We start from the raw sequence: 25,260 nt of genomic DNA on the forward strand, positions 1-25,260 counted from the left end.
TGAGTTGCTGAAAACATTTTTTCCTCTTTCTTTTTGATCTCTGTTACAAGGAGTGGCTTTCTCAGTAAGAGAGGAAGGAAAAGTATATTTAGAAATGAGAATTGAAAGAAGACATCAGTTAATTTTTTTTTTTTTTTTTGCTAACGAATACCTGTCTGAAATGGAAATAATTGCCCTGGGCAATAATAAACAAATGCAAATGAGAAATACGGCATGTGTGTGATCCCCTTCAGAGGGAAAAGTCAGAGAGAAGCATAGGATCAGATGATCTCCAATGCCAGATACTAAGGTCAGAGTGGTTTCAGAATATTTGGGAGGAGGAAGAATAGGGGATGATGGCCACCCAAAGAATGGAATGTTTGTTTGCAAGCAGTGTTAAAAAGTAAAGGAGAACCTGAATTTTAAAAGCATGTTTATTGTATTTCTAGATTAACTGATATGCTTATTCCAAAATTTATGGACCATTTATATTTGTATGGTTATGCAATTTTGTTTTCAAGAAAATACAGAATATCCATGAGATCTAAATATCAAAAAAAAAAAAAAATGCTACTTTTTATTGCTGACTTTTAGTGGGCCATGTTTCTTTAGATAGGTGGAGAGGTATTTTTTGTTTTTATTTTTATACACAGATCAATCCAATTCAATAAATATGAGTTTTTTAGTACAAAGTACGTATTCAAAAAAGAGAAAAAACAAAACAGACTAAAGTGGAAAGTGTAGGAAAAGGGAAAAGGGACAATTTTCATTTCAACCAAAAAAAAAAAAAAAATCAATTTGTCTTTATTGAGACCTCTAGAAGTCTAGTTTCATTTGATAGAAAAAAAAAAAAGTATCAGTTTTCAAAACTTCTAATAGAAATAGACAACAGCATTAGCAGGTGTCTGTCATAGCCTGAACACAAGGGTGATCTCAGACAAAAAGGCTGTGTATAACTGGGAAAGAACAACCTTTGAACTTCAGATGGCAGAACAGGAAATGACAGAGGTTATCTCCCTCTATGTCCATGATAATAAAAAGGGGGAGGAGAATAAAAGGCAAGAAAAAATAAATAAATTTAATGCCTGAAGTTTGTGTTAGCTGTTACTTTCATCTTCCTCCCATATCCCACTTTCACCTAAAGGTCCCTATGAATGGCAAAGTTGTCTAAGATTCATCTCTATTTTCAGGCCTCTTGACACAAAAGGCAAGGTTTTCTAATGATCAGTAAAAGGGCATAAAAGGAAATAAGGAAGGAAAAAGCTTAAGTATCTACTATGTTCCAGGCACACACTAAGAGCTTTACAAATATCCCATCTGATACCCACAATGACCCTAGAAGGTGGATACTAATGTTATCTTCATTTTATTGTTGAAAAAGCTGAGGTAGACAGTTCTCAGTGACTTGCCCAGGATCACACAGTTGTTAAGTATCTGAGGCTGGGTTTGAACTCAGATTTCCTGATTTCAGGTCCATTGTTCTTTCAATTGGTCTACCTAGCTGTTTCTATAAAAGGGTACACAGCACAAGATAAAAGTAGCACAAAGAGGAATGGGCAATCTTTACTTGAAGAGAAACAAGGACTGTACCCCAAAAAAGTCCTAGAGAAGGAAAGTGATTTGATAGAGGCAAATAGGAGACATAGTAAAAAGATCTGGAGAAAGGAAAACCTGAGCTCAAATCTAGCTTCAGACACTTACTAGTTTTGGACAAGTCATTTAATCTCAGCTTGAATCGGTTTTCTTATCCATATAATGGGAATAGTATCTTTTAAAAAGAAAATCACAAACCCATGATATGTGTTTACATTTTATTTATTATGTAAGAGAATGTACATGCATGTGAAATTCCTATACCTAGGAAGGAGTTCACAATCCAGACAGAAGCTTCAATATTTATGAGCTATGAAAAGGGAGAAGTTTCATAAGAGATTTGTAGGGCAATATATTCTCAATGGGAAGTAGCATGGGAGAAGAAAGGCAACAGCAAGGGGAATAGGAGTAAGTAGGATGGCAAAAGCAATATTCTTTCCTTAAGGAACCACTAAACTCTAAAGATATGATGGTAAGCCTTTCTACAAAAGTCCCAGCTGCACAAACAGTTGACTGACTGGTAACATAGCTGGTTCCACCCTCAAGGACACACCAAGACGCTAACTAAAGGTGCAAATAGCAAAAGAGCAGCTGGGGGGGGAGGGGTGAAGGGGAGAGGGATTTGATCTTTGACTTGTTAAGGACCTTCTATATATCCTGAGATCCTATCTTTCAGAAAAATATGGCAATTCAAGAAAATAAGTTGGTTTCAAGAAAAAATGCCTACCTCCCAGAATAACTGAGAATTAAATGAAAAGGAGCAAGCTAAGTGGCTTTGTCAATTACAATGCAATTTTCTGTGCATGAAGAAACTAAATCTCAGGATTATTATGGCTTCATTTATGAATCAAAAGAATTTAAAGAAGTAACTCTTGAGAAGGACTGAAAAGATCTATCAAGATAGATCAATTCCTCTCTGTTGGATGGCTCTGTGGTTACTCTGAATTTCTGCCTAAACTGAAATTCCATGTCCTTTACATACTGGGATTGGATTCAAATCTGAATTTGGATCATTCTCAAGACACATCAGGCATTCAAATAGGTCTGTCTCATGTGGAATAGGAAGGAGATGTAGAAAATTAAGCCAAAACCAATCTGTACTCAAAATTTCTAAGAATCTGAATCTCTCAACAAATACATTCTATTCTGAAAAAAATAAGAGGTATAGTGGTTTATAAATCTACCTTGTCAAACTGGTCGAAACATACTAGCACCATGCCTAGCACCAATGACTCTATGTACACTGGAATTTATAGTTCTGGTGTCCTCCTCTCTTTACCAAACACCTTTTTATTAACTAGACTTTAACTTTACTTCCAAACTCCATAATAAACCTCTTTTATCAATCTAGGGTTTGGGGTCTATAAATTCCTTTAGAGGGGATTCTTGTGCCGCTACTAGACCTCACTTAACTCTGTATTATTGTGCCGATTCCAAAAGGGTTATAGGGGAGCTCCATTTGACGGCCTGTACCCCGAACCTGCCACTAGACCTCAATTAACCCCAATTTCATTTAGTTCTAGATCATCTAGATCTCATCACTAGAGCTAAGAGTTAAAAGTAACTTGAGTTTGAATTTTGGCACCATGACTTAGTAACTCTATAACCAGAAGAATTACACATATTTAGCATCTGTACTGCATGGGGATAAGAAAAGGAGAAAAATATGGAACACAAGGTTTTGCAAGGGTAAATGTTGAACATTATCTCTGCATATATTTTTAAAATGAAAACCTATTAATTAAAAAAAAAAACAACAATGGAAATTAGGAGCATGATGCACCTGTGATCTGGAAAATATAAGCAAAAATTTCTGGTCCTCCTTGCCAGTGAAGAAATCTGAATAATGATAGTATTAAAAGATAAAATATATTGATATTATGGAATATTATGCACATATTTTTTCTACATTTCTGAGATTCTAATTTTTTTGTGTCATTTGCTTGCCTTCATGTGTTACCTGCAGCTTCTACAAAACTCCCAAAAAATTCCAATTTAATTTTTTATGCCAATCCATGACATGGGGAAACCATGATAGGAAAAGTCATAATATGAAAGGGATAACTTCTTAATAATTAAATAAATAACAATTAAAGTAACCGCAAAGTTCTACCTTACATCCATTGTACTAGCAAAGTTTATGAAAGTGAAAAATATTGAGGAAGATACAGGATTAATGTGCTCTTGGTAGGGCTGTGAAAGCAATTTGGAACTATGCCCCAAAACTTATTAAAGTGGGCATCTCCTTTCACTCAACACTACTACTACTATGCCTATACCCCAAAGAAATCATACAAAAAGGAAAAAAACTCATATGTAAAAACACAATAAATAAATAAAGATATTCCAAAAGGCCTAGTACCATTTTAAACTATTAAAGCTTGAAGCAGCACTAAGACTTTTGGAATATCCAGAATTTATATTAGCTCTTTTTGTGGTGGCAAAGAACTGGAAACAAGAAAATACCCATCAGTTAAAGATTGACCAGATTATGGTACATGAATATAATACAATATTGTTGTTCTAAAAGAAATTATAAAGAAATAATTTCATAGGGACTATTTCAGGGAAATTTGAAAAGGCTTATATGAAATGATGAAGAATTAAATGAATAGAACCAGGAAAACAGTTTCTACAACAACAATGCAAAGACAAATACCTTTAAAACTCTCATCAACACAGTAACAAGTTATGCTTCTAGAGGATGGATAATGAAATATGCTACCTGTTTACTGACAAACAATGGAGTCAGGATACAGATGGAGACATTTATTTTCTGGACATGATCAATACAGGAATTTGTTTTGCTCAATTATTATATACTTGTTAATAAAGATTTTGTTTTATTCTTTTTTTTTCCCAATAGGAGGAGGCAGGAGTGAGATAAAATATAATTTTGTTGATTGAAAAAATTAAATTAGACTTTAAAAAACATATATTGATTGAAAAGGGAAAAAAAAGCACATTCCTTGCCAAACCTCAATCTTCTCCCTTCTCTGCTCTTGGCTTTTTTAAACTTAGCTAATACTGCTACACAAAGCTAGGTATCACACCACCACGCCTTTTGTTTGTTGCAAACTAATGCCATTGAATCTCATTTGGAATCTCACTGAAGTAAGGAAAATCCTCTCTCCTCAAGCATTCCACCCCCACCCCTGAATCCTTCTCAATTAAGGTATTTACCTTATACCTTATGAAGAACATAAAGCAATTTATGAAGAGCCATCCTTTTTCCCTTCCTTTTTATCACTCAATCCCTCTTCCTCTTCTTTCCTCCAGGTTCTAATACAGAAGGGAACCTTCTACTTTACTAGGCCAAAGATGCTACATTTGCCATTGACTCATTGTTTTCTACCTTCTCCAGGAAATATCCCTGTATTCTGCTTCCTCTCTTCCCAGTATGTATCTACTGGCTCTTTTCCTACTGCCTATAAGCACACCTGAGGGCCATCTGCAGTCGTCCTGACCTATATCTGGCCACTGGGCCCAAATGGCTTTGGAGAAGAGAGTGAGGCAGGTGACCTTGCACAGCTCTCCCTCACTCAAATCCAATACATTTGCATCATCTCCTGATGCCATGGTCCTTTTTAAGAAAGAAATACAATCAACAACAGCAATATAAACAGCATCCAAATCTCCCCATCTTTTAAAAAGTCCTTGCTAGATTAGATTACATCATCCCTGCAAACTATTTATCTTAAATCTTTCCTCCCTTTCCCAGTCAAACTACTTGAAAAATACACACCATATAGGATGCCTCCATTTCCCTTTCTCTTCTCTTCTCAATTAACTGTAATCTGAATTCAGCCTCATCCCTCAAATAAAACTGATATGTCTAAATTATTAATGATCTCTTAAATGCCAAAACAAATCATCTATTCTCAATGTTCATCCTTCCGGATCTCTCTTCAGGATTTGAAACTGTTGACCATTCTCTTCTATTGGACATTCTTTCCCCTCTGAGTTTCACTGACCTTACTCTCTCTTAGTTCTCCTCCAATCTGTTTGACTTGCTTCCCAGTTTCCTTTGTTTATTACTCATCCATGTGAGTAAACTCCAAAGTTCTGTCTTGGCTCTCTTGGTTCTATATAATGTCATTTGGTGACCTCATCAGCTCCCCCTGAATTCAATTACCCTCTCTTTGCAAATAATCCCCAGATCTACATATCTAGCCTCCACTACTCCTAAACTCCATTCTGGCAATACCACTTAATTATCAGATATTTCAAACTGGATTTCCATAGATATCTAACTCAACATACTAAAAAAGAACTATCTTTCATTTTAAATCCCATTCTCTTTCAAATTTCTCCATTACTGCACCATCATTTAAGCCACTCACATTTGCAACTTCAATGTAATCCTCATATCTTTACTCTTTACTGAGAGTAAAGTTACCCCATCTTATGGTTATTATCTCCACAATATCCTTTAGATAGGTACCTCACTTTCCATTCCAACATTAGAGCTTAGCTTGGACTCTAATCACCTGTCATTAACAATGGCTGCCTATTTAGCCTCTATCTCAAGCATTTCCTTTTCTTCAGTGTCTCCAAAGTGATTTTCCTAAAGAACAAATTTGATTGTCAACATCCTATGTAATAAATTGTATTTTTTCATTCAAAATGAATTTTCATTCATTCTCCCTATTACTATTAGGATAACTATCACCACCTCAGTTTGGCATTTAAAAATTACAACCTGGTGCAGTTTTATCTTTTTGGTATTTTTACATATTACTCCCCACCACACCTTCCATAATCCAGACATAATGGCCTATTCTTACTCTTTACACATATGCTTTTCCATTTCCAATCCCCACACTTCTCTTTGTATTAGCTATCTCTGATGTCTTAAAGGTACTACCTCTTCTAATTTCTGAAATAGCTGGTTTCCTTCAAGACTACATTCAAATCCACTTTCTATACTCTTTACTCTCTTGCTTTTATAACATAATAATAAGCACAGGATAAGTACTTAATAAATGCTTGTTGAATGACTGGACATATTAGTTCATATTAAGTATGAAAACTTAGAAAAAAGTATAAAAATAAGACAATTTGGTAGGAACTAATAGGCTATTAACTTCCAGTATAAATAATTCAGAAAATACTTACTAATTGTCATTGATTCTGGCACAGGTGTGGTAGACAAGAGGCTGCTTAAGGGACTTCCTTGGACTGGAGGACTGGCTTCTACACTGAATTTAAAAAAAGAGAGAGAGAGCAATGTTAAATTCCAATAATGTAGAATTCAATACAAAATCTAGATCTGGAAGACTATTAAAACGATGGAAATCTATTCAAATACCAAGTAACACATATTAGTTGAAGAAGATTCAGTTATACAAAAATATTTAATGATACCAATTCTAGTTAACATGGCATCAGTCAATAAAATGCAAATAAGTCCCTTGGGTCTAAAAAAAAATTTACAGTCTTTAGAATTAAGAATTAATAAAGACAATAATAATACTTTAGAGCTTGATGCCTATTAATCTATCTATGCCTAACTAGTGGAAAGATCACTAGACTTCTAAATCAGATTACCTGGATTTAAGACCTAGGCTCTATCATATATTAGCTATGTGACTTTGGGTGTAATGTTCGGTTGTCTCTCAATTATAATCCTTCTCTGGGAGGAGATTTCTTTTCTGTAAATCCTTTTCTCTGGGAGCAGGTTTCTTGGGAGGCTTCTGGAAGCTCCAGCCAGAGCGAAGGTAGACGTGGGAATGAATCAGACTCTGCCTGCAAGAGTGTGGGATTGTGGGCTTCCCAGAATTCAATCCTAGTTGTGAATCTCCATGAGCAGACTTTTTCTTTAGCTCTTGTGAATCTGCTCTTGTCCAAGTGTCCCCAGTAGAATCTTGAATTCCCTTCTTCTTGAATCCTGGCTCCTTAAATCCTCCCAGAGATTGGGCCTGTGGGAACTCCTTACAGAACCAATGAACTAACTCCTTAAAGGTGTAAACTAAAGGTGTGAATTCTGAGCTAGAGAATTGTTAAGTACCGATTTATCACCTAGTAAAAACCTAACATTTGGGCTTAACCTTGCAAAATTTCTGTTTCTTCCTCTATAAAATGGTGATAATATTACTTGCTCTACATACCACACAGGTTATGTGATATTCAAATAAAATAATGTACTTAAACTATTTTGTAATCTATATATTATCTCAATATTAGTTATTACTACTGTCATTATTGCTATTACATTTCTTTGAAGGAAATCCTCAAAAATATTATACTGATGGAGAAACTATAGACCAAAGGAGTTAGATAATTTAGGATAAAAAAAAAATCTTATCAATTAGAAATCAGGAATTAACACCAATATTTATTTCCCAACACAGAGTTCTATATTTCACCTATTCAAATATGCTGCCAACATACCATTTACGTAAGAGATGCCATGACTGATTAATATCCAAATCTATGCTACTCTATAATAATTCATATACAGGTCTCAGAAACTCCCTTCTATTCCATTATTTTTCTGACCCTGTCCACAATGATATCCATCATACAGTAAGACTCAAAGTAATCATGGAACCAAAAGTGGGTTATGTGTATAATATGATTCTTCACATGAACTTCAAACAGAAAAAAAGGTTTATATATTCCTTGAATGAAGAAAAAACCTATAGTGAAAGCAATCAAGGGAGGAAAAGGGAAAGAGCAAAGAGTAAGGGGAAGGAAAAACATCTTTTCACTTATATAAAAGACAAATGAATAAATCTTTAATCGCAGTAAAATAGAGTAACTTTCAAATAACTATATTAAGATTTTAATTCCAAAGAAAGTAATTTTCATATGTACCTGTATTGATGTTCAGGCCCAGTGAGAATGTTGCTCTGGGGTCCATTGCCATTTTCCAGATTATTTAGGGTGGCATCTGAAGAATCAATTAGGATGAGAAAACTCAAACAGTGCATGGAAGCAAAATAATCCTATGCTCATTTATTGAAATAGCTGGCTTATTTCTTGTTCCATTTACATACTGAATTTTATTTGCTGCCCTTCTTTTTTTCTTTTTTTTTAAGATCCATAAATCATCCTGACATGATGGAAAATGAACTCACTGGGAAAGGAAGACTTGGGTTCAAGTTGCACTTCTAATACATACAGACTGTGTATAACTCTAAACAGATCACTTAAACTCTCAGTACACTAGACAGTTCTTTAAAACTATAAATTACATTAACAGTTGGAAATTTTCTCACTAGAATTTTCCTATATCAATGATTTCACAGATCCAGGTTAAAAAAAAAATCCCTAATTTTAGAATCAACTGTAAGAACTGTGGAGTCATCATAGATTACAATAAAGCAGGCGGCAAATATGGCCCATCTGCAAGAATGTAAAATCAACACTGGAGGGCAGTACAGCCTAATTCATAAAATTACCTGGTCTATATATAAAATTCAATTAAAGCAACAAAGGCTTTGGGTTTGATTTTTTTTTGTTGTACATTCAACTTTGTCTTTAGGAAAGTGCCCCCAAATTAATTTGCATCTTGAGAAGGCATTCACAGGAAATGCTGCCATAAATAAATTCTAGATAACAGCAGTGAACTAACATTAATGATTTTCATAAATAGAAATGTGGCTACTAATTTCCAAGGAAAATTACCTGTGAATAAATCAGGCTCTGCATTTTTAATGCATAAACCATATGCCACAACTTTTACTGGTACTACAATTAATATATCTCCAAAGTATCTAAATAATAATTCAATTAAAAAGCAGCTATATGAAGACAACCTCACTACTTATTCTATCCATTCTTTCTCTCTTACTCTTTATAAGGTTCTTCTTATCTATTTGTTTTCTGTCAATTTCCCTATAATCTATGGCAATAATTAGGTCTACTCATACTTTAAAAATCCTCACTGACTCCTGTCATCTCTTTGAAGTACGAATCTCTTCCTTTTATTGACGAACACCTAAGAAGAAGGCTCTGAAAGAGATCAGTTTAGCTCCATGGTACCACCGTCAGCAGAGGTCTTGAGTCTGAAATGCAAATTATGTAAAACCCCTAAGACCCACACTCTGTAGAGGTCTCCAGCAGGCTCACCTTGCCATGCCCTACCAGAAATCCCAGTCATGTCCTTGAGATTAAATTTTTCCTATAAAATCTACTTAGAGGCCTTCCCATTGCTGCTGCCTTCCTTTGGGTCAGTTCCCCACAGCACTCTGCTTCATAGTGTCTTTCTCCTTACCTCTCTTATACCTAACTCCACTATGCTTCTCAACCTCACTTCTCCTTACAGTTAAATAATTCCTTTAGTGGGATTTTCAGGATTTAGCCTGCCAGCTAAGAACATGCCCCAACCTCATGGGTGCTCCCTTTCTACTGGGTAATTGTAAGTTCCACTGAGGAACTATTTTATATTTACCATTTCTGGTGTCTATTGTATACCTTCATTTTGTCTGTAACGTCTTCCCCTAAAATAAATCTATATTTTGCCAAAGAGAATCCTTCACATGACCGAACCCCAACTTTTGGTGCTTACCATTATCTGGTGATTACATCAACTAAATATCATGTTGGTCCTTGAACCACTAAGTATCATCCTCCTACCTATACCTCCAAGATCAAATAAGTCCTCTGGCATTTAAAATCCTTCCCAACCTGGCCCCTTCATACTTCTCCAAATATTCTATTATGCCTTATTCTCTTTCACATACACTAAGAAACAGCTACACTAGCTTTAGTTGATGTTTCCCATATACAACATATCATCTCCCATGTCCAAGTTTTTGCACTGACTATTTCTAAGGTCTGGAATGCTCACTCTCCTATCTTCTGACAATTTCCTTAGCTCCATTCAAGGAGCTAATCTCAAATTCCACCTTCTGCAGGAGGTCTTCCTGCTAGTGGTTTCCACTCTAAGATTACCTTCCTTCTACTCCACATATATGTAGCATATACCTGATTATATGTAAGCTTCTTGAAGACAGAGACTGTTTCTGCCTTTCTTTGCACCCCTAGTGCTTAGCTCAGAATCTGGAATGTGTTCACTGACTGACTAAGCAATCACTGAGCTACCAGAAGTAAGGTAAGAAATATTATCTATGTCTAAGCAGTTCTTCATATGATCATTACTTAGTGACTATGACTAGAAAATCCAGAGCCAGGTAATCCTTATACCACCAAATCAAGGATTTCTGCACAGCCTTAATCTGCACAGTAGATCGATATTCAAAACAGGTCTATGTTGAAGGTTTTTTTTTCTTTTTATCCGTTCAATTAACTGTAAATGTTTTATTATGGCTTAAAGAAAAGTTTATTCTTTTGGTTTTGTTTGGTCTGTTTTTATTTCTTAAGAATCACAATAGAATCTTAAACAATTCATAAATCTCAGCCTACAGAAAGTACAATTGATTTCCTTCTGAAGGAAAGAGAGAACAAAAGTAAGCCAAACTAAAATACCAGATTCTGATCTCTATTTGAACTTCCCTGGGTGACTTTGGAGGAGTACTTTGGCCTATTATTGCAATAATTTCCTGCTTTGGCAAAGGAAAAAGAGGACAGATAATGAGTCAAATCAGGAACAATTTTATAGTCCTTCACAAACAGCAAACGGACTGAAAAAGCTATGACAAAGTACAATAATAATGACAGAAATTATTCTAGCAGGACTGCTATTTCTCCAGAACTATACCCCTACTTTATATTTATTTCATTTATATTGATATTGATTCTGTATAAACATATACAAATTTGCTATCTCTTTTTAAAATGTAAGCTCCTTGTGAGCAGGATATGCTTTAGTTGGTACCTTTTTTCTCCAGTGCCTAGCAGACAGTAAGAGCTTACAAAATACTTGCTGATTGATTAAAGGATTGAGTTTTATTATACTAATTCAATGATGTTCTCCTCTTAGTATGAAGTACAAATGAACTATTATAAAAGGAGATGAATTCTGGCAGAGCCAGAATTTCAAAACTCAATGTTTTAATATCTAGCTCAGACTAATCTTAAAAAGCTCTGACACCCAAGTGGAGTCTCAGAATCATTTCTATTGCATCCTCTAAATAGGGAGGCTGCCCACTAGAAAAGAAGGCCATGTGCATCCCAATAATCAGTACCAAGTTTTATTGCTCAGGATGCTCACTGGCCTTCTTTCTTTCTTAAGACTGAGACATGTCAGAAAATAATATTCTCTCTCAAATCCAAAATTTCTGATGGAGGATGGGGTGGGGGTGGAGAGAGGATAAAAGGGACCCAAACCTGTGATTTTACTGATATAGTACTCCTAAGGAAGAAAATTACTTCAACCATATGAATCAACAACTATGCAGGGAGCTTCAAGTATTGACTAGGGCACTGACTGAGATATCAAAAGACTTGCCCAAGGATACACAGCCAGTATGAATCAGAGATGGGGGTTCAACAGGCAGTCTTCCTGACTTCCAGATCACCTAGCTCTCTAGAGCAATCACAGCACCTCTACAAAGAATCAAAAGCTTTACAGCTAACAAAGAGACAGGAAATAACCCACCTGTTGGGGAATAAGATCCCACTCCACTGAGAGGAAAAAGAACATCAGAATCACCATGAAGCACCTGCAAGGGAGCCCAGCTGTGCATTTGTGAAAGACAGGTGTTACCATCCAGGGGCCTAGGATTGTGAAAGAATGCAGATGTAAAACAGATCTCCTAGCTCTACAAAGGGCTTGAATGATAACCACATCTATTTATCAAGCTTTTCAGAAAGGTAGTCAGGACATGTCAAATAAATGTAACATGAAATAACAATTTCAAATGCAAAAAAAAATAGCAATGTGTAATAAATACATTACAAATGCCTCCAGAACATGGGCTGGGCCTTTTAAAAAAATTATTCATTATAGTATTCATAAGTACACATCATATAAATGAGCAACTAAGAAATGTTAATAATAACAGCATCATTCTTCCATTTTGATGACAAAAACTATTCTTGTTCCATGCCTATACAAATTCTCCACATAGAGTATTACTTATATATATAGCCTGAATAGTTATTACTCTCTTTGGGATGTGAACTCAAAAGATTATAAGATAATAATAATAATAACCTGAAGAAATATGAATGTCCATGGTCAAGAAATATTTTCCAACTTTGGGCCTTTTGTTGTAGTATGTTAAAAAGTAGACTCAGCATTTAAGAACTAGGCCTGCATAGTAAACAATAAGGGAAAAAACTGCCCTTCAATATCTTGGTAATCTACATGCATTCTTAATTACTGATCAACAGCTTACTTTCCTTTAGCAAAATAGTCATTATAAAGTCTTTAAAATGAACCTTAATAGCATTTCTTCTTCACTGAAGGTGTCTAACATCAAAGATGTTCAATTCATTTAGTCTATTTCTAGTCCTTTTACAAATATCCATCTAGCATGGCAACTAAACCACTAAACTTAAAGTAGCATATCTGTATTATGGGGCCATTCACTTGGCTTTTAGCTTATCAAAGGACATAACCAAAAACATCACTTGCTGAGCCATTACATTTTCCTCCCGTTCTTTTTCTAGGATGGTTGTGAAGGATTTTTCAAATGGTCAACCTGTGTCACTCTGAAAGAAGAGAAGTTAGTATTTTCTTCAAGCTGATGGACCACTGACACTACAGCCACTCTGAGGACATGTAAAGTCACACTGGCTTGTTTGTTTTGTGTTTCTACACATCATAATGCCAGTTAGCTTGACTTAAGGCTCAACCTCTTCAATCCTCCAGTCTCTCTCCTTAGCATAATACTGGAGATACTGGAGTACAAAAAGAACTTCTGAGTCAAGGGGGAAAAAATCTAATTGATTAGGATGCTATGTACATAGTGATGAAGCTAATTTTCTAGGCCATAGAATAGAAATGTTAGCTCCCAAATTAACGAAATTAAGAAATACAGGAAAAATTATGAGGCTTTGAAATAAAACAGAAATACAGTCTTAAACTTTGAGAAAAGTGGAAATGTAGTAATCCATCAATACAGTAGTGGTAAGAATACTGCCTTCAAATTTGGAGGGGTTGGGATCAAATCTCACTTTTGATACCATGTGACTTTCAAATCAGTTTCCTCATCTACAAAAGAAAAGAGTCCCTTCTAGCTCTAAATCTAGGATTTCCTGATTCTTATGCAGCAGACTGTTACATAAGACTGTGGCAATATGCTTTTCAGTGTGGATGAAGAGTGTGGATAAATGAACAGAAAAGCCAACTCGAGAATGAGAAAGATCTGGGTTCAAGTTCCACATCTGGTACTTTCTCATTGTTTAAATGGTTCCTTACTTAACTCTAAATGATCCTAAATAACTCTATAAAACTAATCAATTTAAGAACAGTAGGTACACTCAAGGGGTGAGGAATCGCTTCACCAAGACACATTAATTAAATAAAGTAACAATGGCATTAATAATAGCAACTTATAAAAAAATAATAATAATATCAACTTTTACAGTATAACTCTTTACAGTTAAAAAAAGACACTTTCTTGTATATTATTTTGTATGAATACAACTACCATCCTTGAGGAAAAAAAGTAAATTATTTTCATCTCCACATCACAAATGTTAAAACTAACACTCAAAACTGTTAAATAATGTTAAGGCTCACACAGCTAGAAAGTACTAGTGTGAAATCTAAAACCATATCTCTGAACTACAAGAGAAGTACTCTCTTGCAAAGTCCTATGATGGGCTATGTTGTTCTACACAATGAAAAGAATGATATACATTATCCCTATGTAGTGATGTAATGCACTAGGCTAAACAAGTGGAAGGGAAAAAAAAAAAAAAAAAAAGGCTAGGTTATGCATACCAGAACTCAAATAAATTTAAATTTGATTTCCTAAGCCTTCAGCATCTTGCACTAGTTTAGTGGTCCAAAACACAATGTATTAAACAAAAAGTTCATGAATTAACAACAAAGCCCAGGTGAAAATACCACTGCTCATACATTAGCTTGAAGAAACATAACACATGTACCAATCTACACCTTTTCCTTGGTACAAGCCTACCCTCTCCTTGAGTTTCCTTCCCAGGCTATCTAGCACTGACAGAAATATAAAACTGCATTAACTAGCATTAGAATTTTTTATAATGACAAAATTCTTTCCACACATAATAGTATTAATAATCACAATGTCCCTATAAAATAGGCAAGAAAGATATTTTTCTCATTTTACTAATTAGGGACAGACTTTTCACAATTCTACAGCTTCTAAGAGCCAAAACCAGTATATAAACATAAGTCTTCACTCCAAATAAACACAAAATTTTACTTCAAAGTCAAAGAAATTTGACCAAATAAGACAGCAGATAAAAAGTGGCACATTCCCCAAGAATGTCAAAGTATCCACCCATATTTTTTTAATAGTAACCTCAGAATATTCTCCTTTCATCTTATTAATTCCCATGATGTAGCAAGACCATTCCTGCTCTCCAAATAAAAATACTTGAAATTAATTGAGTAACACTCAAAGTACAGAAACAGCTTAGATTCCCTTCTCTACCAAATGTTTTAAAGAATGCAAATGAAGATGAACTCTGAAGTATTTACTGAAAATGGAACTCCTTTTAAAAATAAAATCAAACTTACTTCTCAGAAACTTCTGTGTGATCTTCCATGCTTTTTTGCCCAAGTGGTTTTCCATAAACTTCATCTTCATTTTCATCAATATCTTCGTCATCAATGCTCTTCACATCCAGCTTCTGGTATCCATATTCCCCATTACAAGACATAGAATCAATTTTCCAGGAGTTGCTACTCTGGCTTCCATTAGAATTTGGCCCAAAGGGACTTTCAAAAGTGGATATGATGTTAACAGATGATCGATCTGAATTTTCTTCTGAACTTTCTCCTGTTCCACCTGTCTTTTTTAAAATGTCCCCAAAGTTTTGCTCATCTTCCTCATCATCAAATGAAATTATATTTGTCACCTTCTTTTTCTTTTTTCTATCCTTTTTATATTTTGAATCTGTCAAAAGAAAAAAGTCTTTAAAACAAATAAAAAACTACCACAGCTCCATGGCTGAGGGCAATTCCCTAAATCTTCTGGAAAAAAAACATATAAAAACAATTTTTAAAAAAACTAGATGTTTCAAAATCAAAAAGTCCCTTAAAGCTTATTTAAGCTACCCTTCTAATTCCACAAGGTTGAATGTATAGCATAGTTATTAAATACTAAAGTATTCTTTAATAGAATATATGAGCATTGTCTTCTAAAATGATCATCCTAAAAAACTGTACACCAATCTATTAACAATACTATAATTACTCAAAATACCTGTGTAACTCCTCTTTTTAGGTTACCTTCTGGCCTAGCTCTAAGAGCTGTGAAAGAAAAATCAATGTTTGTTATATATTATCGTCAGAGCATGCAAGTTATATTCTTGTTTTTACCAAAAACCAGATTTAGTAGCTTTATCACCCACCTTATTCACTAGATTTGTCTACAATCAATGCTTGTTCCATTTCAAAAGGCAAAAAAAAATGTACTACTCCTAAAGACAGTTTTAAAATATGTCAAAGGTTCTAAAGGCAATTCCCAAAGAACTGTTCTAATGTTTTAAGAAATAACAACATATCTGAAATACATGCAGCACCTCCTAAAGGGACTAAAGAGTTAACCTTAATTGGATATATGATTCTAGTATGCTTGTTTAAAAAAAAAAATCAGTCATAATGCTTTGTGCCTCATACATCATTCAGAAAGATGGGTGTGGTTTTTTTTAATTCTTTTAAAATTTCCAGTAAAGAAAATTTTACATTCTGGCTTATCTAAGCCTGAGCATCAAATCTCAAAAAAAAAAAAAAAAAAAAAAAAAAAAAAAACAGAGAATAAATTATCCTTTAAAAAAGCCAGCACCAGAAAATAAGGGTTTTAGTCATCAGAAAGACAAGCCTATGACAAAACAAAACATGTTTTTAATACATTACTGGAAATTCCAATGTGGCTACAATTAAGTTTTAAAAACCCCAAAACATCATAAATAAAATCCTAAATACATGCTGAATTCTTCATCCTGATCATGTGATTACTACCCTCTCCAAAAGGAAGACCATAAAATCTTCAAAAAAAATAAAAAGCATAATTATAATATCAAGGGAAGGATGAGGAGGGCAGAGGCACATCTGAAAATTAATATAAAAATCAAAAGTGTCAATTTTTTTTTAAATGACATGCATGTATATGTAAAACACATACACTTTACAGAGAAAGTCTAGACATTATCAAACTAATAAGTCTAGACATTATCAAACTAATAAGAAGTGAATGGCAAAATTCCCACAGATTGGGAGCCAATGCCCATACACTCCACTTTTTACATACAATGATTTTCCAAATGATATTTCTAAAATAAACCATGGTAAAGTAGTTTTTTATGAGGATACCCTAGTACAATTTATGACCTTGATTTTCACTACAAAAATCATATTAATCTCTGATGCCTAACTTAACTAAGATACTTACCAGCATTGACATTTCTAGATACAACTGGTAAAGGGTCGAATTCCTGGTCTGGTTTGATTAGGATGGAGACAGCAGAAGATGCTGTGATCTCTCGAAGAAGGCTGCTCACACCTTGAGTGGATTCCTTCAGCAAGGAGGTCATATTTTGAGTAGACTCCTTTAGGAGGTCGGAGACAGTTGGCGTGTACTTATTCTGCCCATTCAGGTCCTTGTTGTCAATGTTGATTGCAAAGAGTATAGAATTCAGACCTGATGATGGAGAACAAAGGCTTGCTAACTGTAGTATTTATTCCTAAGAACACATCTCTAAATATAACAACAAAGTAAAGCAATAACTTCTACTCAGGTTACTCCTTGCATTACAATTATAGCACATGCACTTAACTTTAAAAGTTATTTTCAAAAAATTTTCCCCTAAAGTTGAATTAATAGCTGCTGAGCAAAGAAACAATTTAATCCCTTCTACCCTGGCTAACAGTAGCTATAACCAGTCCATTTCAGGTCTTACTTCCACCAGTATATTATTAAAATAATTGCAAAAAAGAAGCTGCTGATACTTGGGCTGAAATGATTTCTATCCATATGATTTTTGTGTGCAAGCAAATACTGAAGAAACACTGAAATTTTCTGGCTTTTATAATGGGATATCTTAAGACTTCATGATAAGTGCAACCGGTAAAGTTTTTCATGTATTATGAAAAGTAACAGTAATTAAAGAACTTGGAGTTCTTTTTTATTTTACTTGTATTAACTTCTGATTTTTTTTAAAAAGCAGTTCTAAAAAGTCAAAATGACAATTAAACCATAAAAAAGGAGTAAGAAAGCAAACTATATCTATTACAATATTGATTTTCTATGCTACTGAATTCTTGTTTAGCAAGCTAAAGAGTTGGATTTCATTATAGGAAGGCCAGTAACAAATGTATTCTAGGTCACTAAAGAACTGAGAAAAGTCTCAATATCCCTGCTAATTAAAAAGAATCTATTAATTACACATTCATAACTTAGTACAGGCTAATTGCTACCTTTCCTTTTTTTTAAAATTAATTTTATAATTATAAATGTTTTTGACAGTATATATGCATAAGTAATTTTTTTATAACAATATCCCTTATGTTCATTTTTCCAAATTTTCCCCTCCCTCCCGCTACTCCCTCCCCTAGATGACAGGCAATCCCATACATTTTGCATGTGTTACAGTATAACCTAGATACAATATATATGTGTAAATCCAATTTTCTTGTTGCACGTTAAGTATTGGATTCCGAAGGTATAAGTAACCTGGGTAGATAGACAGTAGTGCTAATATTTTACATTCACTTCCCAGTGTTCCTTCTCTGGGTGTAGTTGTTTCTGTCCATCATTAATCAGCTGGAAGTGAGTTGGATCTTCTTTATGTTGAAGATATCCACTTCCATCAGAATGCGTCCTCATACAGTATTATTGTTGAAGTGTATAGTGATCTTCTGGTTCTGCTCATTTCACTCAGCATCAGTTCATGAAAGTCTCTCCAAACCTCTCTGTATTCATCCTGCTGGTCATTTCTTACAGAGCAATAATATTCCATAACCTTCATTTACCCAACCATTCTCCAATTGATGGACATCCATTCATCTTCCAGTTTCTAGCCACTACAAAAAGAGCTGCCACAAACATTTTGGCACATACAGGTCCCTTTCCCCTCTTTAGTATTTCCTTGGGGTATAAGCCCAGTAGCAGTACTGCTGGATCAAAGGGTATGCACAGTTTGATAACTTTTTGGGCCTAGTTCCAAATTGCTCTCCAGAATGGCCGGATTCTTTCACAGCTCCACCAATAAATGCATCAGTGTCCCAGTTTCCCCACATCCCCTCCAACATTCATCATTATTTGTTCCTGTCATCTTAGCCAATCTGACAGATGTGTAGTGGTATCTCAGAGTTGTCTTAATTTGCATTTCTCTGATCAGTAGTGATTTGGAACACTCTTTCATATGAGTGGATATAGTTTCAATTTCATTATCTGAAAATTGTCTGTTCATATCCTTTGACCATTTATCAATTGGAGAATGATTTGATTTCTTATAAATTAGGGTCAGTTCTCTATATATTTTGGAAATGAGACCTTTATCAGAACCTTTACTTTTAAAAATATTTTCCCAATTTGTTACTTCCCTTCTAATCTTGTTTGCATTAGTTTTGTTTGTACAGAAACTTTTTAGTTTGATGTAATCAAAATCTTCTATTTTGTGATCAATAATGATCTCTAGTTCTCCTCTGGTCATAAATTCCTTCCTCCTCCACTGGTCTGAGAGGTAGACTATCCTCTGTTCCTCTAATCTATTTATGATCTCATTCTTTATGCCTAAATCATGGACCCATTTTGATCTTATCTTGGTATATGGTGTTAAGTGTGGATCCATATCTAATTTCTGCCATACTAATTTCCAGTTTTCCCAAAAGTTTTTTTTCAAATAATGAATTTTTATCCCTAATGTTGGTATCTTTGGGTTTGTCAAACACTAGATTGCTATAGTTGTACCCTTTTTTGTCCTTTGTACCTAATCTGTTCCACTGATCAACTCGTTTATTTCTTAGCCAATGCCAAATGGTTTTGGTGACTGCTGCTATATAATATAGCTTTAGATCAGGTACACCTAGACCACCTTTATCTGACCTTTTTTTCATTAATTCCCTTGAAATTCTCGATCTTTTATTCTTCCATATGAACTTTGTTGTTATTTTTTCTAGGTCACTAAAATAGTTTCTTGGGAGTCTGATTGGTATAGCACTAAATAAGTAGATTACTTTGGGCAGTATTGTCATCTTTATTATATTCGCTCGGCCTATCCATGAGCACTGGATGTCTTTCCAAATATTTAAATCTGACTTTATTTTTGTGGCAAGTGTTTTGTAATTTTGCTCATATAATTCCTTTCTTTCTTTGGTAGATAAATTCTGAAATATTTTATGCTCTCAACATTTGTTTGGAATGGAATTTCTCTTTGTATCTCTTGCTGTTGGATTGTGTTGGTGATGTATAAAAATGCTGAGGATTTATGTGGATTTATTTTGTATCCAGCAACTTTGCTAAAGTTGTGAATTATTTCTAATAGCTTTTTAGCAGAGTCTTTGGGGTTCTCTAAGTATACAATCATGTCATCTGCAAAGAGTGATAGTTTCATTTCCTCATTTCCTACTCTAGTTCCTTTAATCTCTTTCTCGACTCTTATTATTGCTACCTTTCCTATGCAAATAATTACAAGTACAGAAAAGCCTTTAAATCAGGATCTATTCACTATAGGTTTTACGACTCTAAGGCTTACCAGCTGCCATAGTAGGGAGCATACTAGACCGTTCTTCATCCATCACAAAGGCCCAATCTTCATAGAAAATGCTGCCAAACGAAGAAATACAAAACAATCTATGGTACACTGCCTGTTTTGGAAGCACTTTAAGAAATTGCTATTTGACTCTATTAACCAATTGATTGAATTAAAAGAAAACCTAGAAAACTCATCTTAGAAGTTCTAATGTAGCATTATACTTGCTGAAATGGATATTATATAGAGACAGAGAGATATCTGAAGGGCTGTAGGTACTACTAATTTACCAAAGGATAATTACAGAATCTGTAACCCAAAGGTCCTGTGACTTCCTGGATGATCTCTTGGGAGGTCAAACCATAAAGAACTAAAATAGGTATTATATGTAAATGCAGTGCTTATGGAACTTAGACTGAGAGTCCCAGACAAAAGGGTAATCACCATACAAAAATTCCCTCAGAAAGACAGACCCCAAAAGCGTGGTAGAACTACCAAATAGACCTACTGGCTCAGTTAATTGAAAAGAGAGAGAGAAAAACAGAAAAAGCTATCAGAGTCCTCTCTAGGCTCTTTAAGCCATTTGATAAACGTTGGGGGGGAGGGGGAAGGGGAGAAAGAGGGAAAAGACAGACCAGTGATTTCTTGGTGATGAAGGCCAAGTGAGGAACTCCCTCTAACAAAGAAGATGAAAAAACAAGTTTTTCTGAAATTTATTTTCTACATCTTATACTCATGGAGAGTATAAAGAAGGGATATATCTAGAGTCATATAGTAAGTATCAGAGGTGAGACTTGAAGCCAGGGGTGTTCTTACTCAAAGGTCAGCTCCAGTTCTATTATACCAATCTGAGGTATGCTCTCTCTCCCTCTTTGTTTCTCTCTCCATATATATGTGTGTATGTATGCAAATATTCACACATACATATTATAATGCATATTCATAAACAATATTTTAGAGCAAAGTATGAGCACCAAGTAATCACGACAAGAGTCTATGAGGAAAATGTAACTCGCAGGAGGATGTATGAGAGCTATACAAGGCAAGTTAATTTAATTTAGTTCCAAGAGTCATAATGAGCTTAGATAAGACACCTTCATGGAACTTTCAGTCAAGTATCATGATAGATACAAATACAGTAACTATACTACACAATATTTCACAATAAGGATATTGTTGTTGTTCTCATTCAGTCATTTCACTTGTGTCTGACTCTTCATGACTCCATTTGGAGTTTTCTTGGCGAAGATACTGATGAGGGTTGGGGTCCCTTTAAGATTCCTAATTGCCCAACCCATAACTGACCTTGATTCACAAATTCTGGTCAAAGGCACCCTTAGAATATCTGGGCCCAGCCCCCCACTCTCAGCTCAGCTTCTCCCAGCCCTCACTGGATCTGGGCTAACTGAAAAGCCTGCCAGAACTGGGTCCCGCCCATCATCTTTTGGGTATAAAAGAAACAAGCTGGAACGCCCTCATTGCAGGAGCCCTCCCAGCCAACACATGGTATCCTTCCAGCCACGTAAGGTCACTGCCTGCCAACGGCCACCTTTGGCCCTGGCGTCTTTCTAACTGAGCTTTACTTCCAAAATCCTACAATAAACCTTTTATTTATCAACCTAGGTTTTCGGGCCTGTAAATTCATTTTACAGGGGACACTGCGCCTCATGGGATCTATGCGCCCAGAAATGGGGTTCCCCCTTTCCTTTCCCTCATTAGTTGGTGGCCCTCACGGGGACCCTGAAAATTGTTACCCTGAAAACTAACCTTAACCTTTTCAGGTCTCTCAGAACCAATTTTCTTCCTTAGCAGTTTTGAGCAGCTTCCAGGAAGAATATCTGTGTTCCTGCCCTCGTCTCACTCTATCTCTAAAACATAGGGCACTCAGACCAGGTTTGGGGTGTGAGCAAAGTCTAAGGTGGACACTTCTCTTTTCATCTCACTCTGTCTCTAGAGGCTGCTTCTAGAGCCTAGACATTTCTAATCCCTTTATCTCGCCAGAAAAGCCTGCCCTCAGGCAGTAGAGTGTCTCTTCTTCACCCCTCCCCCACCATATGGCCAACCCTCTAGGGTCCCAGGCCAGCAGTCTCCTTGATCTCTTCTGGGGGAGAAATCTGTGTTTGAGCCCCTCTCGCACTCCACCTTAATGGTCAGGCTGTAGCCACGAGGGGACGGTCAATGGATCAGGGCGAACTTGGAGATATGTCTCTACCCAACTGCGTGAGCCTTTACCTTCGCCACCTGAGAAGCACTGGATAAGATAACATCTCTCCCTTCCCCCATTCTCTCTCTTTTCCAACCTCTCCCATGTGGCTTAACCTGCCATTTAAATGCTCCCATCCTGTCCCCTTCTTGGGGTACAGTGGGGAGATTTGGGGACTCTTTTCAAGATCTCTAGAAACGTCTCTCTCATAGCTTTTACCTGGCTCTTAAAGGAGCCAGAGAACTAGCTTGTCCCATACCTTTTAAAATGGGGCTTTTAAAATGGTTTCCTGACCATGCTCTCTAGGCTGGATTTTAAAACTGCCCATTTTCTTTCTGAGCCTCAGGGCATATTTACCTGCTTTCTAAAGCCTAGACAGAATTTAAACTAGCTGCTCAAGCCTTTCTCTGTCTCAGTAACCTTGCAGATGGGAGCTCCTGACTTTTCTCTTGGGCCGGGACTTTCTCTAGATTGGATGCCCCCTCATACAATTAAAAGATGCCCTTTCGAAGTTCTGGTCCTGGCCAGCCTAGAACTTCAGAAAGGACATCTTTGTAATTTGGGCTGGGGAACAAAATTCTGAATCCAGGCAAATTAATTGTTAAGAGAGTGAAAATAGTTTCTTTTGATTTCTCCTTTTTTCCCCCATCCTGACTGCAGGCAGGCAGGGGTGAATTAAAGTGATTGAAACTATTTAAATGCTCCTTAACTACTTTCAATTTGGCTTCTCGCTAGAATCTTTCAATGTTCTGGTGTACAACAGTTCTTTTTTACTGCCTCAGTTTCCTTAAACTGTCTCTTTCTTGACTGAACTTCTCAGGCTTCAGTCCAGGAAGTTAGGGATATAGAATTAAGAATAGATTCTCCCTCAAGCTGCCCTTTAGAGAATGGCTAGATTAACACCTGAATTCTATATGCAGAGTTCCAATCTCTCTCATTGACTCAACAATACTATATTGATTAACCATTTCTTTCTTTAGCTCATTTTACAGATGGAAACTGAGGCAAACATGATTAAGTGACTTGCCCATGGTCATACAGCTAGTAAGAGGTCAGATAGGAACTCAAGAAAATTAATCTTTCTGACTCTAGACCTGGTACTCTATCCACTGTACCATGCAAGAATACAGGAAGTATAAAAGAAAATGTTTCTCAAGATTCATAGAAAAAGATTGTAAAGTCATAATAGACTTCAAGAAAAGTTTCAAGGAAGAGGCAGAATCCAAAATAAGCTTTAAAGGACAGGTAGTAGTTCAACAGAATAAGAAAGAAAGACAAATATTCTAGCCACAAAGGTAGAAAAGGACAAGGTGTGCACAGGAATAAAGAAAATCCAATTTGACTAAATGATCACAATAGTGAATAACTACAGAAAGCTGGAAAGGCAGGATGGCACCAGATCTTGGAGGACCTTGAATGCCAGGCAAGAACTTTGAACATATAGTTCCACAATAGAACCAATGAAGATTTAACAGTGGGGTGATTGGATTTGTAAGGAAAATGAAAAAGGTCTACTTTGTGTCTAGTTGAATCAGTGGCCTGGCAATTTGGAAATTAAAAGATATCTCTTCTCTTTTCCAAAGCTAACCTTTCTATATGAAATCCAGTCTCTTTCTATTGCCTATGAGCATTTGTTTCTTAGCCCCCTTGCAATTTTGATATCATCTTTTCCATTGACTTTCTTTTGCTTACACACATACTCTGACCTACCTTTTCCTTAAGTAAAGCTCCTCCTCTCTGTTGTGCACTCACCAATTCTATTTCCCAAGCTTCTTTAGAGAGAATCTTGTGGAATATGCCACATCATGAAGTACTAAGGTCCACTCCCACTGGAAGTGAAGTATTTAAAAAAGTTAAGTAACTTGGGGATATCGTTAAGACATTATTATGAAAAGGAGGACTGGTCTAATGAACCTGTAAGATTCCTTCCAAATCTAAGATATGATATCATAGTTATTCTTCATTTGCTGCTTTCCACTACCACTTTGTCCTTACTGCTGCCCCAATTAGTATACTATTCTTTCAAAGAAAAATTTATTTTTTATCAGTTCACATATAAAGTTTTCATCTTTATAGCATTTGATCCTACTAACAACTTACTTCTTCTCCTCTCTCAAAATCCACAACAGTGGACTCTCCTGATTATCTTACTTCTTTTCTAGTTTCTCTAGTTTCCCTTCTTCCTGCCCCCTAACCTAACTCCTATCTTCATTGCTTTTCTCAGATTTCTTCTTTAAACATCTGCTCCAACATCTCCCTTTGCATCTAAAGCCATGTCTACTGGTCCTGATCTATGTCTGGCCAGTGGACCCAGATAGCTCTAGAGAAAAAAGTAAGGCAATGTGACCTTGCCCATCTCTCTTTCTTCAAATTCAATTCACCTGCATGTCACAGTATCACCTCCCAGATATCATGATGCTCTTCAAGAATAAAGTACAAACTACAACAACTCACTAGACTATGTATTTTGAACTCCGGTGCCTCTCCTGAATTCTAGATCCACACTTCCAACTGCCTGATCACCTAAAAAATGATTTTAGAGCTTGAAAAAACTTTGGAGATAATCTTATCTAACCTTCTTGTCTGAGAAAACAAAGGCCCAGAGAAAGTAAGTAATTTAATCAAAACTATAAAGCTTATAAAAAGCAGAGGTAAAATTCAAAGCTAAGTTCTCTGATTTTAAGTCTATTATTCTTTCTATACTGCCTCTTATCAGTACCTAAAAT

At 35.6% G+C, this 25,260-nt stretch overlaps 1 protein-coding gene across 4 annotated transcripts in view; it reads right to left on the reverse strand.

Annotated features, from left to right (window-relative positions):
• The window catches only part of SNX29 (sorting nexin 29), a 653,362-nt gene that overhangs the window by 557,395 nt on the left and 70,707 nt on the right, over positions 1-25,260 (reverse strand). For all 4 annotated transcript variants that reach the window (XM_074280586.1, XM_074280587.1, XM_074280588.1 and 1 more), the window contains exons 6-11: positions 20,335-20,405; positions 17,031-17,279; positions 15,155-15,533; positions 12,080-12,198; positions 8,392-8,467; positions 6,691-6,773 (exon numbers count right to left, since the gene is read on the reverse strand). In XM_074280586.1, coding sequence (XP_074136687.1) covers positions 6,691-6,773; positions 8,392-8,467; positions 12,080-12,198; positions 15,155-15,533; positions 17,031-17,279; positions 20,335-20,405 — 977 coding nt within the window. The remainder of the gene's footprint in view (positions 1-6,690; positions 6,774-8,391; positions 8,468-12,079; positions 12,199-15,154; positions 15,534-17,030; positions 17,280-20,334; positions 20,406-25,260) is intronic.

This window comes from Sminthopsis crassicaudata, chromosome 1, assembly GCF_048593235.1.
Source record: "Sminthopsis crassicaudata isolate SCR6 chromosome 1, ASM4859323v1, whole genome shotgun sequence".
Taxonomy (NCBI): Eukaryota; Metazoa; Chordata; class Mammalia; order Dasyuromorphia; family Dasyuridae; genus Sminthopsis; species Sminthopsis crassicaudata.